Source organism: Pan paniscus, chromosome 3, assembly GCF_029289425.2.
Source record: "Pan paniscus chromosome 3, NHGRI_mPanPan1-v2.0_pri, whole genome shotgun sequence".
In the NCBI taxonomy this organism is placed as follows: Eukaryota; Metazoa; Chordata; class Mammalia; order Primates; family Hominidae; genus Pan; species Pan paniscus.
The window spans coordinates 4,469,825-4,485,973 of record NC_073252.2 but is presented as its reverse complement, the minus strand read 5'-3'; the positions used below and the strand labels follow the sequence as shown (position 1 = coordinate 4,485,973).

General features: G+C 42.2%; 1 protein-coding gene across 1 annotated transcript in view; it reads left to right on the top strand.

The window, feature by feature from the left end:
• OTOP1 (otopetrin 1) overlaps nt 1–16,149 on the top strand; it is a 38,554-nt gene that overhangs the window by 8,166 nt on the left and 14,239 nt on the right. The window contains exons 2-3 of the mRNA XM_063603680.1: nt 6,141–6,277; nt 13,031–13,089. Coding sequence (XP_063459750.1) covers nt 6,141–6,277; nt 13,031–13,089 — 196 coding nt within the window. The remainder of the gene's footprint in view (nt 1–6,140; nt 6,278–13,030; nt 13,090–16,149) is intronic.

Sequence of the window (16,149 nt, the reverse complement as noted above, 5' to 3'; positions counted from 1 at the left end):
GTAATAATTTATATAGTTGGCTTTTTTGTTTCCATTTTTCTTTACGATGTTTATGATGATATATTTTACATTCCTATTTCTTCCTTTTCCTTTTCCACATGTTTGCCTTTTTTGAGCATTTGAAAAATTTATTGTGATTTTTTTATTCCATTAATGGCCATTTTTTTCTTCCCTCACTCTCATAATCAGATGCATATTACTTCATTCTTTTTTTTTGAGACGGAGTCTCGCTTTGTCACCCAGGCTGGAGTGCAGTGGCACTATCTCGGCTCACTGCAATCTCCGCCTCCCAGGTTCAAGCGATTCTCCTGCCTCAGCCTCCTAAGTAGATGGGACTACAGGTGCCCATCACCACACTGGGCAAATTTTTTGTGTTTTTGGTAGAGACGGGGTTTCACCATGTTGGCCCGGCTGGTCTCGAACTCCTGACCTCAAGTGTTCCACCCATCTTGGCCTCCCAAAGTGCCGGGATTATAGGTGTGAGTCACCGCGCTCAGCTTCCTATTACTGCATTCTTATTTGAAAACAAAATATTGAACATTTCCCTCAGTGAGCCACACTGTGTCCCACTCCAAGATGTTTGCTGCTCCCACTTCCTCTCTACCTAACGGGATGAGACCTTTCGGGTACGTTTGCCTCCCTCTTCCTTTCCCTTCTTCCCTCTCCTTTTCCATTTATTTACCATGAGGGCTTTCAAAGGTTTTTCTTTGTTCCCTATCCAGTCCTTTTCCAACTTGGGTTTTTTTTTTTTTTGAGTTGGAGTCTCGCTCTGTCGCCCATGCTGGAGTGCAATGGCGCAATCTCAGTTCACTGCAACCTCTGCCTCCTGGGTTCACACCATTCTCCTGCCTCAGCCTCCCAAGTAGCTGGGACTACAGGTGCTTGCCACCACACCTGACTAATTTTTGTATTTTTAGTAAAGACGGGGTTTCACCATGTTGGCCAGGCTCGTCTCGAACTCCTGACCTAAGGTGATCCATCTGCCTCGGCCTCCCAAAGCTCTGGGATTACAGGTGTAAGCCACTGTGCTCGGCCAAACTTAGGGGTTTTGTAGAGATAGTTAATAGAATTTCACCTCAGAATGTCTATTCTGTATGACAAGTCTTTATAGGGCATGTAAATTACACATCTCAGGCAGTTTATCCATTTGAATTTAAGTTCTTTTCTTCTTTTCTCTCCTATTAATCTAATTATCTATCTCCATCTGTCTCTCCATCCATTATACCTCCACCCTCCTCCAGCTTTCCACAAAGTTGATTGGTCACTATAATTTGCTCTCCTCTTCATCTTCCCCTCTTTTGGGGACTCTCTTCCAGTTCACAAGCTGCTTGATTAAAGTCCTTTGTCAGACAAGTTATATGGATGACAGTTTTCTCTCACCCTCTGTTCTCTGTTCAACAATCACCTCCTTTCCTGCCCATGTACCTTCAACCTCAGTCCCCTTTTCTGCTTTACTTTTCTTCATGCACTTAGCACTTCCTGACATTCTTTATATGTTTACTATTTACTGGTTTATTTTTTGCCTTCCCCACTAGATGTGAAACTCCTCAAGGGCAGATACTCTATTTTATTGACCTTTATATCTTCAATGCCTGGGACAATGCCTGGCCCATGGTTTCTGCTCAATAAATAGTTGTTGAAAAAATTACATTTTGTGTATCTTCAAACATCATTCTGCCTTTTGCCCTGATACGTGGGCGACATCTTAGCTGGGAATAAGGTTTTTGAGGTGCAGTCCTTTCCTTGCAGCACATTCCTCCACTGTCTTCTGGTTTCCCAGGCCGCACAGAAAAAGTCTGTTGCCAGCTCATCTCTCTGATATTTTGTGCACACCCCAATTTATGCAATATTATACTTGTATATTTTTGTTTCTACAGCAATCTCATATGTCTGTCTTTGAGCCCTTGACACAATGCCTCATGCATAGTAGGAGTCCCCAAGATATTTGTTGTATAAATAACTGGGTGAATGAATCCATGGATGAATGGATGAACACAGGAAGAAAGGGAGAACTTAAAGAGTATAAGAAAATATGTAAAGTATTTATTACTGAACCCTTGACAAGTCAACCACAGAGATGGTCTAGACCAGTAGTTTTCAAAGTGGGGCCTAGATCAACAGTGGCAGCCCCACTTGAAAATTTGTTAGAGATGCAAATTTGGGGGCCCCGCCCAGACCTGCTGAATCAGAAACTCTGGAGGCGGAGCCCAGGAATTTGTGTTTTAACAAGCCCTGCAGCTGATTCTCATGCAGTCTCCAGTTTGAGAACCACTGCTGTAGACCATCCTCATTTTCTGTATGGGAATCCTGAGGCTGGGAGCAGGAAGTGACTCATGTATTCTGTGAGTGTCCAGGTCTCTACAGTTTCAGGCCTATGCTCTTGCCACTCAACCACGCTGCCTCGCCTCATCTTGCTATGTTTTTTTGTAATTAAAACCAACCACGTATTTGTCAAAACATTTCAAAGCACTGGGATCGAATCTCCACTCTTACAAAGTTTCTGATTTCATTGGGGTGTTTCCAGGATTAAAAAATAAATGTGAGTTAGAGTTGTTTCTATAAGGCTTTGAGCAGTGGAAAAGTGCCAGGCGATTGCATTACTTTTCAGAGGAGGCTTCTCAGGCTGGAGATGTAACATTATAGCCCAATGTTATGGCTCATGCCCTCCTCTCTGCTCAGTGCCTTAATGCACGTCATACATGATCCAGTTTCCTCCTGTCGGTAGGAGCAAATGTATAAATGGCGGTCAATGCTAGCCCAGGAGAGAGATGAGGAACTCTGACTTGACCAAGCGCTCATGATCACTGCCTTTTTGTCACTAATTTCTTCATTTGTCACCAAGTGTCTTTTTAATGTATTTTGTATATTCCTTTCCAGTCTTTTTTATATGCAAATTTTTTATTAGTTTGTTTTTATATTTTGGGCAAAACCATGCTCATTATATTATCAAAGATTGCTTCCTTTCTTCAGTACACCTAGCACAGGCCCTTCCTCAGCTACTACTATAGAGCCCTTACCCATCTATTTTTTTTTTAAATATACTTTCAGCCGGGCTCAGTGACTCATGCCTGTAATCCCAGCACTTTGGGAGGCTGAGGCAGGCGGACCACTTGAGGCCAGGAGTTTAAGACCAGCCTGGCCAGCATAGCAAAAACCTATCTCTACTAAAAATACAAAAAATTAGCTGGGCATGGTGGTGCACGCCTGTAATCCCAGGTACTTGGGATTGAGGTTGAGGCACAAGAATCACTTGAACCCAGGAGGTGGAAGTTGCAGTGAGCCAAGATCGTGCCACTGCACTCCAGCCTGGGTGACAGAACAAGACCCTGTCTCAAATAAATAAATAAATAAACTTTCTATTTTAGAAAAGCTTTAGATTTATGGAAAAGTTGCAAAGACAGTTCAGAGAATTCCTGTATACCTGTATGACCTGCACACTCTGCACTCTTATTTCTTATTATTTCATATTAATATATATATTTTTTGAGACAGAGTTTCACTCTTGTTGCCCTGGCTGGAGTGCAATCATGCGATCTCGGCTCACTGCAACCTCCACCTCCTGGGTTCAAGTGATTCTCCTGCCTCAGCCTCCCGTGTAGCAGGATTACAGGCATGTACCACCACGCCCACTAATTTTGTATTTTATAGTAGAGATGGGGTTTCTCCATGTTGGTCAGGCTGCTCTTGAACTCCCAACCTCAGGTGATCTACCCGCCTCGGCCTCCCAAAGTGCTGGGATTACAGGTGTGAGCCACTGCACCCGGCCAGCTGCACTCCTATTCTTTAGAGAACAGGATTTTAGGATTAGAGAACTGAGATTTTTGAGTAGAGCAGTGACATTCTTAAATTGCTCCTTTTTGAAAATGCTTCTAGAAGCCTTCTGTTGATTGGACCAGGCTTTGTTGATTGTGTATCATTTGTCAGACTCTGGGCTATGGGGTGAGTACAATGATGAACAGGACACAGCACCTGCCTTCTAGTTTTACCTTTGCAGCTCAACAGTAGAATTCATTTATTTATTTAGAAATAATTATTATGTTATTTTTGGGTAGAGATGGGGTTGCTTAGGCTCTTGGCCTCAAGTGATCCTCCCACCTTGGACTCCCAAAGTGCTGGGATTACAGGCATGAGCCACCATGCCTGGGCTAGAATTTATTTTATTAATATATTTTTAATTGTGGTAAAACATGCATTTATATATATAAAATTTACCAACTTACCAGTTTTTAAGTGTACAGCTCAGTGGTGTTAAGCACATATACACTTCTTTGCAACCAACCTCCAGAACTTTTTCGTCTTGCAAAACTGAAACTCTGTCCTCATTAAACACTAACTCCTCATTCTTTCCTCCCTCTAGCACCTGGCAACCACCATTCTACTTCTGTCTATGAATTTGCTTACATTTGATACCTCATATAATGAAATCCTACAGTATTGTCCTTTGGTGGTTGAGTTTATTTTACTTAGCATAATGTCCTCATGGCTCATCCATACTGTATCGTGTGTCAGAATTTCCTTCCTTTTTAAACGGAATAATATTTTGTTGTATGTCTATACCTCATTGTGTTTACCCATCCATCTGTTGATGGATGCTGGGTCGCTTCCACCTTTTGGATACTGAAAATAATGCTGCTATGAACAGGAGAATACAGATATCCCCTAGGGTCCCTGCTTTCAATTCTTTTGGGTATATACTCAGAAGTGAAAATGCCAGATCATGCCATAATAGTATTTTGAATTTTTTGAAGGCCCTCCCTACTGTTTTCAATAGTAGCTGTACCATTTTACATTCCTACCAACAGAGCACTATTTCTCTATATCCTCACCAATGCTTGTTATTTTCTATTATTTTCTTTCTTTTTTTTGATAGTAGCCATCCTGATAGTGCGATGGTATTTTGTAGTTTTGATTTGCACCTCTCTAATAATTAGTGATGGTGAGCATCTTTTCATGTACTTGCTGGTCATCTTTATGTCTTCTTTGGAGATATGTTTATTCATGTCCTTTGCCAATTTTTAAACTGGCTTTTGTCATTGTTGATTGATTGATTTTTGGAGACAGAGTTTCGCTCTTGTTGCCCAGGCTGGAGTGCAATGGCATGATCTCAGCTCACTGCAACCTCTGCCTCCCTGTTTCAAGGGATTCTCCTGCCTCAGCATCCCAAGTAGCTGGGATTATAGGCATGCACCACCATACCAAGGCTAATTTTTGTATTATTAGTAGAGACGGGTTTCACCACGTTGGCCGGGCTGGTCTCCAACTTCTGACCTCAAGTTATTCACCCTCCTCGGCCTCCCAAAGTGCTGGGATTACAGGTATGAGCCACTGTGCCCAACCCATTGTTGTTAATATATAAGAATTCTCTACAAATTCTCTCATAGCAGCATTATTTTCAGTATCCAAAGGGTGGAAGCGACCCAGCGTCCATCAACAGATAGATGGATAAATACAATGAGGTATAGACATACAACAAAATATTACTCGGCTTAAAAAGGAAGGAAATTCTGACACACGATACAGTACGGATGAGCCATGACGACATTATGCGAAGTAAAATAAACTCAACCACCAAAGGACAGTACTGTACGATTTCATTATATGAGGTATTTAATGTAAACAAATCTGTATATTGTGGATATTAATGACTTATTAGATATATAATTTGCTAATGTTTTCTCCAGTTCTGTGGGCTGTCTTTCCGCTTCATTGGTAGTGTCCTGTGATGTGCAAAAATTTTTCATTTTCATGTAGTTCATCTTATTTAATTTTTGTTGCTTGCATTTTTGGTGTCATAGCCAAGAAATTATTGCCAAAGCCAATGTCATGAAGCTTTCTCCCATGTCTTCTTTTACAAGGTTTATACTTTTATATTTAGATCTTTTATCTGTTTTGAGTTCATTTTTGTATATGGTGTAAGGTGAGGGTCCAAATTCATTCGTTTGCATGTGGACATCCAGTTTTCCTACCACATTTGTTGAAAAGACTGCCCTTTTCCCATTGAATGGTCTCGGCACCCTTGTGAAAAATCATTTGACCATATACATAAGGGTTTAATACACAATATAATTTATTTTAAAATGACATCAATGTATGTTAATGCAATATGTGTGTTTCCACTTCCCCCTTCATCCCATGTTTAGGTAGTATCACATTGTTTGCAGTCATTACCGTCATCCTGGGATGCCTTAAAATTGGATACTTCATTGGATTTTCAGAATGTTTATCAGCCACTGAAGGAGTTTTCCCAGTCACCCATTCAGTGCATACTTTGTTGCAGGTAAACCACTGATGTTTATTTATATTGTCTCATTCCTGTGAAGTGTATCCCAGGTTGTGTAGAAACTTGTAACATCAAGACGTGTGGCAAGTGGAGACAGTGTGCACAGCTGTGAACTGCAGTGAACTGAAGTGAACTGAAATCTGTCTTTGAGGCTTAGTTCTTCAGCTGCCTCCATTGCAAAATAAAACTCTGTGTCCCCATGGCCATTTTTGCAGGGATCCTATGAGGCAGAACTTCTAATGATGAAGAGTCAGGAAATTCTGCCAAGCCAGAGTCTACAGTAAAGGCTTGAGGGAATTTTATTTTCTGGGTATGTGACAGGTTTATTGAGAGAATTCACGTGGCGTATAATTCACCCATTTAACGTGTGCAATTCAGTGGTTTAGTCTGTTCATAGAGTTATGCAACCATTGCCAAAATCAATTTTATTTTTCTAAAAAATTTAATATTCTTCCTACATAGAAACCTTGTGCCATTGCAATGCCTCCTCTGGGTCATGGAAACATTTTTGTTTTCTCGTTTGGGGATTAAAATCTTTTAGAAATGTATGAGGATTGTTTCCCACAGCACTGGTAAACTTGGTGTGGCTCAGAAGTAAGGATTTGATAAATATAATTTAAATACACAGCTTAGGGTCAGAAAAATCTCATGGTTGAAAAGAATGTTAGATGGGCCTTCAGGGTAGTGTTCGCCTTTGGCAGAAATCCGTGGTAATGTTATCAGAGTCAGGATCTGAACTGTTGAATTGTCAGCCTCATTTTTTTTCTTTTTTATGTATATGTTTAAGGTATACAACATGATTCTGTGATATTCCTATCCATAGTGAAGTGATTACTACAGTCAAGCATATTTATGTCTGTCATCTCACATAGTTGCCTTTCTTTTTTTGGGTATGGTAAGGCACCTAAAATCTATTCTCTTAGCAGATTTCCAGTATACAATACAATATTATTAACTATAGTCTTCACGTTGTCCATTACATCTCTAGAATTATTCATCTTGCGTATTTGCAAGTTTGTACCCTTTGACCAAAATCTTCTAATTTTTCCCCTCCAACCACCATTCTACTCTTTAGGTTATTTTGTTTTTATTTATTAATTTAATTTAATTTTAGAGACAGGGTCTTGCTCTGTTGCCCAGGGTGGAGTGCAGTGGTGCCATCACAGATCACTGCAGCCTTGAATTCAGCTCAAGTGATCCTCCTGCCTCAGTCTCCCTAGTAGGTAGGACTACAGGCCCACATCACCATGCCCAGCTTCTACCATCTGTTTTTGTGCATTCGATTAGAAACGTTTTTCTAAATACCACATATAAGTGAGATTATGCAGTATTTTTCTTTCTGTGTCTGCCTTATTCCACTGAGCACAATGTCCTCCAGATTTGCCCATGTTGTTGCAAATGGCAGGCTCTGCCCTCATTTTTTTCTAACAAAGAAGTTGGAGCTCAGAGAAGACAAGCGACTTGCTCAGAGTCACTGCGGAGACACAATGATTATTTTCTTCCTGACAAGTCACCCTGGAAGACCATGAACTTGTTCTAGTGATACTGCCATTGCTGGAAATATTTTTGGATTTCCAGTTTGAGAAGGTTCTTTGGAAAGTTTTCTACCTCTAGAAAACCAGGGATGACATTTTTAAAACTTCATCTTTTATCCAAAGTGACCTTCAGCTTGTACCCCCAGCTGACTTAGCAGACAGCACTGGATGACCTTAGAGTGTTTCTCTACATCAAACACATTCTCAAACAGTGAAGCTAACAGACAGAACATGCCCAGTGAGCCTGGAAACAGTTTAGCTCCACGGTGGCGTGGTGGGATCACTGGGGAGCTTGCTGAGGGGCTCATTTGGAGGGGCTGCCTTGCACTTGAAAGCTGTTATGGACTGAGTTGTATCCCCTGTGAAATTCATTTGCCGAAACCCTCATTCTCAGTACCTGAGCATGTGACTGTATTTGGAGATGGGGTCGTTTAGAGGAAATTGAGGTTAAATAAGATCATTAGGGTGGCCCAAATTCAATATGCCTGGTGTCTTTGTTTTTTATTTTTTTGAGACAGAATTTTGCTTGTCGCCCAGGCTGCAGTGCAATGGCATAATCTCGGCTCACTGCAACTTCCGTCTCCTGGGTTGAAGCAATTCTCCTGCCTCAGTCTCCTAAGTAGCTCCGATGACAGGCACCTGCCACCATGCCCAGCTAATTTTTGTATTTTTAGTAAAGATGAGTTTTCACCATGTTGGCCAGGCTGGTCTCGAACTCCTGACCTCAGGCAATCCACCTGCCTCGGCCTCCCAAAGTATTGGGATTACAGGCCTGAGGCACTGCGTCTGGCCCTGGTGTCTTTATAAGAAGAGGAGAGAAGGACACAGACACATACAGAGAGACAGCCATGTAAAGACACTGGAGGAAATTGACCATCTACAAGCCAAAGAGAGAGGCCTCAAAAGGAACCAACACCTTGATCTTGGATTTCTAGCCTCAGGACGCTGAGAAGAGAAATTCCTGTGATTGAAGCTGATGATCTGTGGTCCTTTGTTACGGCAGCCCAAGCTGATCAAAGATAACTGGCTGCTCATTCCAGGGGAGCCAAATCCCATGAAGACAGAGCCTTATAGTGATACAGTGACAATGTGGAAAGCTTTAATGAGGGCAGAACGAACTGCGTTCGTTCATTCGTTCATTTTTCTTGCAGTTCATCTTTAAATACTGGACGAATATTGTTCTCAGCATGGGGAATACAAGGCTGCAAAGTCTGTGGCACACACCATAGGGGTGTCAGTTAGGTGAGAGACAGTCCCCAAAACAGTGACAACGCTGGGCTCAGTGCTTTGACCAGAGTGTCCCAGAGCAATGAGGCAGCACAAAGGAGGGCATTTCGGCAGCTTGGGGTGAGGGTCGATTTCTGCCAGGGAAGGTCCCAGAACCGTTTGTGAGAGAGGGAGGAGCACAGGTGTAGTGGGTCAGAGACCACTGGAAGAGGGTGTCTTTGGGATGTGCAGTCTTTCTTCACAGTGGGGTAGGGTAGGGGGGCGATGTGTGGGCACAGGCTGGATCCCTGTTTGGTGTAGGGCTTGTAAGCTTGCACTCTGGTCAGATTGCATGACTCTGGCTCCTACCACAGCTGTGTGACTTCAGGCAAATTACTTAACTTCTCTGGGCCGTGTGGGTCTTACTTGCAAGGTGGGGACAATCACAGTACCTATTTCATAGGCTCGTTGTAGAGATTAAAGGCACAGATGTATGGAAAGCACTTGGCAGAGGGCTAGGTGTGCAGCAAATTCTTGGTCAAGGCTGACCACCACCTAGGGGCTTGGGCTTCACCTTGAGGGCAGTGGGGAGCCACTGAAGGCTTTAGGCAGAAGAATGACTGGGACAAATGTGAATTTTCAAAATATCCCTCTTAGTTGGTGGGTTGGAGATCCTAGCTTTCTAATTTAAGGCATTTTATTGGCCAGGCAAGTCAATGAATTAATCATTCTATACCTGTTGGACACTTACCATGTGCTTTTGCTACATTAGATGACTGGAGAATGGAAAAAAGTATATATATGTGTATATATATATATATATAACAATTAGGCACTGTTCTAAAAAACAGAGTATTTATTTTAAAATTGTGGCAAATACTGCCAAACCTGTAGATATCAGGATGAAATTGCTTTTGTCAGACCCAGGCAAAAGAGGCCTGGGCAAGCACCAAGGAGAGGGGACTCCTGCCTACGTGTCTGAGATACAAAGTGTTTCCAAGGACTTTCTAAAAACCCTTCATGCATCTCCTGCTTTGATGAGGCTAGACATTACTAGACATTCTTTAGGACGGCAGTAAAGCAGGTAAGATGCTCTTGGAAGTACACTTGCCCAGCACTGGCATCTCCACCAATGAACTGATGACAACTCTGGCTTTGAGCCTCTAGAAACGATGAACTCTTTTTCTCAGTGGATTATGTAAATTTCTCTTTTCTAATAAGAGCTCCTCCTTACCCTTCCCTCACCGAATGCGCTGGTGGCTTGCCATTCCGTGCGTTCTGGATTGTAATTCTTATTTCTATTTCCAAGTAAATCCAACATATTTAGCAATAATTTTTTCTAGTGTCTTTTTTTTTAGGTTGACAATCACATAACATTTACCATCTTAGTTATTTTAAGCGTACGTTTCAGTAATGTTAAGTACATTCACTTGTTGTACAACCAATCTGAGGACCTTTTTCATCTTGCAAAACTGAAACTCTGAGCCCACTAAACAACTCTCTATTTCCTCCTCCTCCGGCTTTTGGCAAACTCTGTTCTACTTTCTGTCTTTATAAGTTTGAATATTCTAGATGCCTCATACAAATTGAATCATACAGTATTGGTCTTCTTGTGTCTGGCTTATTTCTCACAGCATAACGTTCTCAAGGGTCATCCATGATGTAGCATGTATCAGAATTTTCTTCCTTTTTAAGGTTGAGTAAAATTCCATTGTATGTCTATACCACTGTGAAACGAAAATAAATCTTGGGGCCCCAAAATCACTAAGCCAAAGGGAAAAGTCAAGCTGGGAACGGTGTCAGGCAAACCTGCCTCCCATTCTATTCCTAAAAAAGATTGCTACAGAGATTTTAAAGATTTTAAAAAGCTACAAACCTCCCTCACAATTTGTCCTCTAGGAAATTCCTTGTGGGCTCCAAGATCTTTACCCTAAAATAGCTGTGTTGAATTTCACCCTCGCAATGTAAATGGATAGCTGATCCTCACAGGTACAGGATAAAGGACAGAGCTCAAAGTCATCCCTCTGCTCACCTGAGACAAATGCATACCTGATGTCTTCCTGTGCCCGACGTTTTTTTACCTTAGTAGGAATGCAGGTTCACTGAGCTAGACGGATGCATAAGCAACTATTCCTCTACCCCCTCTCACATGTGAACCGCTGATCAAAGACTCAAAAGAATGCAATCATTTGCCTCTTATCTACCCATACCTTTATAAAAAAATTTCTTCCTTGTTTCCCAGTATTTGCCCTTTCTCTTTAAAATATTGAAGCCCTCAAAATCATCTGTAATGAAAGGCACAGACCTGTCTCCCAGATGCGTGTCCTTAATCTTGGCAAAATAAACTTCTAAATTGATTGAGACCTGTATCAGGTACTTTTTGGTTTATATTACATTTTGATCATCCACTCATCCATCAGTGGGCACTTCAGTTGCTTCTACCTCTTGGCTATTGTGAATAATGCTGCTATGAACATGGGTGGACAAATATCTTTGTGAGAACTTCCTTTCACTTCTTTTGGATATATATATATATATATACCCAGAAGTGGTATTGCTGGACCGTATGATAATTCTGAAAAAAAAAGCAAAAAGCATTTATTTAAAAAATATAATGTAACATTACTGAGAAAAAATGGGAAAGATAATAAAAATGCACCTGTAAGGAAATCAACTGAAATCAGCATTTGCTATTGTTTTTATGTATTTCCTCCATTCCTCGTACTTAAAGTGTACAGTCTTCTCAAAGTTTGTGGGTGTAGAATTTTCTATTACAAGTTTTTCACTAAAAAAAGTTTTCAATGTTGGTAGGTAGTTTTTATAAAAAGCATCAATTAAATGGCTGTCTAATTTCAAATCATTGATAATTGCTAATTTACTTAACTGTTTCCCTATTATTGGGCTGAATGCTTTAACAAGGAGTCACTGCTGTCTATTTTTATTATTGGTTGTTTCAAGACAGTTAATGCTCTGAATGTGTATTCCTGAGTAAGACAGTAAATCTTAGGTAAAAGAATGTGAAAGAGGTGATATGTGTAAGTGTATTTTATATTTTACTGTCTGATTTTATTTTTATAACTCTTAACTAGAGAATAAAGATTAAATGAGACAAATTTATAAAATGCCTACCAGTGTTTGGCATGCTATAGGTGCTCAATATGTGTTTATCTCTAAAATGAAGCCCAAAACATTTTAGAAGCCCAAATAATGCCTGGTATATAGGAGGAGCTCAGACAATTTCAGTAAATTAGTGAGTTAACAGTGGAGAATATTTATTGAAAACATACACGCTTCTTCAGGTGCTAGTCTAAGTGATTGACATGGATCATTTCATTTAATTGCTCACAACATCCTCTAGGGTAAGTTCCTGTGGGAAAACAGATTCAGCAAGGTTCCCTGACTTGCCCAAGGCTGTGGGCTATTCAGTGAGGAAGTCAGGATTTTCACAGGTCTGATACTATATAGCACCCATGATTTCAGTCCCTTCCCTGTATGCTGCTAGTGACTGCATAACCAGGGGACTGCCTAGCATATGTAATAGAGTGAAACAAAAGACCAGCCCAAATCAATTTCATTATTTATTTAAAGCTCTCAACATTTCCTTTCTGGCCACTGGCACAGAGTAACTGTACAGTGAATATTTCTTAGATGAAAACTAACATGTGATATAAACCAGTTATAGGATTAATGTCAAGCAGGCTACTACTTCCATACCCTGTCCCACAGCAGACATCCTCAATCAATCACCCCCATATCACAGAAGACATCCTTAATCAATTGCAGCACCATTTCTTCCTGAACCAAGAGGCCTCACTTTATTTTTCTGCACAGTACTCCTGGATCATTGTCCCCATTGAGGAGTGGCACTGCCACCTAAGATGGAGTAGGAGGTCACCGATGTCCCAGCATTTTATCATACATTTTCTTTGAGTTTTATAGCTTCTCAAGTTTGCAAGTGTAAAGATGAGTGTCTCACCGATTTTTCTTTTCTTTCTTTATTTCCATCTAGGTATATTTTCTTTGGGGGCATGCAAAGGATATTATCCAGTCTTTCAAAACACTGGAAAGGTAAAAATTGTGGGTAATTGCTTTATATGTTGAATTTGGCATTCATTTAGAATTTTCAAAACTCATCACTGCCATCTTGCTTTGGTTATAAAAACAGACCAACTCTCCCCTCAGTCCTGAAAGCTAAGCTCTCACTTGTGGCTGAGAGAAGAGGGTCACTGCTTTTGGCTTCTCCATGGGACAGGTCCAGAAGTAGCATGGGGTGGGCTTGAATTTTGAAGCTGAATCTGCATCTTAGACACTTTTCCCTTATGACCCTCAGTTTCCTCATCTATAAAATGGAGATGAAGGGAAGAAAATGTAATTTCTTTTTTTAACCCTCATAAGTTCTCAGTTGAGGTGCTGTCCTGAAAACAAAGGTCAGATTAACAAGAGAAAAACTAGCAGGAGTTTATTGACACTTGCTGTGTGCCCATCACGTGGGAGGGACTTCAGTTCTAACATATTTCTCTTAAGGCAGTGGTTTAGGGGCCTTGCTTAGACAGTATTTTAACAAAGAGCCATAAATCCTATAAAGACAAAACAAAGCTAAGTTTGCTCCCAGATTTTCTTATCTCTGCTGGCCTCCTTTCTGAGCTGGTAAGAGCCCAGAGCTGTCCCCAGTAAGAACAAAACTCACATCTCTTTCTGTACGCAGGAAAGGAAGGGGAGGTAGCAAGATCTTTTGTTTTTGTGAATCGCCATCCTGCCTTCAGGCAGGCGCAGGGAGAGGCAATGTCCCCCGCATTTTTAACCTTCTGCCACTTGATAATCTTCAGTGTTGTAGAGAAGAATCTATTTGTTTCTTTCAGAGAAAATAACATAGACTGCCTCAAGGACCGAATGAAGGAATTGATGTAAAGCACCGTGTAACAGGCACTCAGCAAGTGTAGGATCTGTTACTAGGTCCACCCACCACCCTCCCAGGGGATGGTGAGGATGGAAGGAAAGAATCGACAGGGTAATGGAGTGAATCTCCTAACTGCAAGGTGTTGTTACCATGTAAGAAAGCACCATGTAGGACTGGGCGCGGTGGCTCACGCCTGTAATCCCAGCACTTTGGGAGGCCCAGGTGGGCGGATCACGAAGTCAGGAGTTTGAGACCAGCCTGGCCAATGTGGTGAAACCCCGTCTCTACTAAAAATACAAAAAAAAATTAGCTGTGTGTGGTGGTGGGCGCCTGTAGTCCCAGCTACTCCGGAGGCTCAGGCAGAAGAATCCTTGAACCTGGGAGGCAGAGGTTGCAGTGAGCCGAGATCGCGCCACTGCACTCCAGCCTGGGCAACAGAGCGAGATTCCATCTCAAAAAGAAAAAAAAAAAAGGAAAGAAAGCACCATGCACACACACACACACACACACACACACACACACACACACACACACACACAGATGAAGGAAACATACACTGAGATTAGAAATGGCTCATGAGAGCCTTCCCTTTATTGTAGTCTGGGATTGTCAAATCCAGTGATGAGAAAGGCAGCCTGGCATGAGAAAATGACGTCTGCCCTTGGTTTGTGGACCATTTCCACATCAAGCCAACAGGAGGCTGCCAGCTTGCAGGGAGCTTGCGTGGCAGAACAGTTTAGAGTCATGCGTGGCAACAGTGCTACCTCCTTGAGTTCAGTGGGCCTGGGACTGCACAGTGCCATTTGGACCAGGAAAAATGAGAGAAGAAAGGGGAGCTGTGTGCATTATGAGTAAAAGAAAAGCCAGCCGGTATGAGGCAAACGGCATTGTCTGCGTTTGTCAAAGGCTCTATATAATGCTTCCCAGACACCTCGGGGAAGGCTGGCCATGATCTACAGCAACTGGGCAAGCGCAAGGGGCAAACAGATGGGCAAACACCTGACTCAGACACCCTGGGATTCTGTTTCCTTCTCCAATTGTGCTTGGACATTATGCCAAAGGAAGCCAGGATTCAAATGAGGCAAGGTTTTGCCTGCAGTTTCCCGAGAGAGACCCAGAGAGATCAGCTGAGGTTAAAACCGAGAGGAGAGGCAGGGTCAAGGTTGAGGATGCGGTTGCACCATTTTCCCCATGGGCAGATCATGGACGAGGGTTCTCTGGTTGTCTGCTTTTAATAAATTTTCATCCCTCTAGCTCTGCTTCCAAGACCCAGCTTCTTTGATGTCCTATAGGTATTGAGTTGAGTACTGGCAAGTTCAAGACTAAGGCTGAATGCCAAGATTCTGTGGTTTTGGAAGGTTCCATGGATCTGCCCCACCCAGCCAGGCAGGGGACCCACCCAAAGCCTGAGCTGCCAGGTGAAACCAGAATCATGCTTCCTGTGGGCCTCTGCTCTCCAATTTAGGAGTGATCAATTCCATAGAAAGTTTTAAAGAATAACTCTCTCAAATCACCAGTGTTTGCTGCACGTGCTACCTGTGAGGCACATTGTTAAGTACCCTGAAAGCTACCAATGTGAATACATCTTAAGCCTGCAGGTGTAGGAAGACTTTGGAGTATTTGAAGAAATCAGTGACCCTATGGGGACCGCATTCCCCATGGATCTCTCGCCTGCTACCCAGAGTCCAGTGTCGACCTTCCACTTAGTTCTCTTTTCTATCTTCTGCCTTAGGAGGCAGCATGGCAAAGAGCCAAGGGCAGGGCTCTGGAGTCAGACTGGAAGACCTCTGCTCCTTACCGACTCTGCAAACCCCCATGTGGCTGCTTACTCCATATATGACCGTGGGCTCATTCTTGAGTCTATCTGGATCTCCCGCAGCTCAACAATGTCATTACCGAGCAGGCTTTTTCTAGATTTCCACTCTGCCATCCTCAGTGGGCTGCAGCTGTAGCCCAAGATGGCTGTCTCATGGTCATAAGATGGCCACCACAACTCCAGCCTTCATGTCCACATTCAAGGCTAGATAAAAAGGAGAAAGGGACCATCGCAGACTTTTCTTATTCTTGTTTCTTTTGTCAGGAAAGCAAAAGCTTTTCTGTAGTGCCCATTAGACTAAAGCTCATATCTCACTGGCCAGAATGGCCATGCCTAGCTGCCAAGTAGTCTCTGGCTTTTTTCAGTGTCCTTAGAAGTAGGTGGCATGGCAGAGGGTGTGGATGATGGTTGGGGT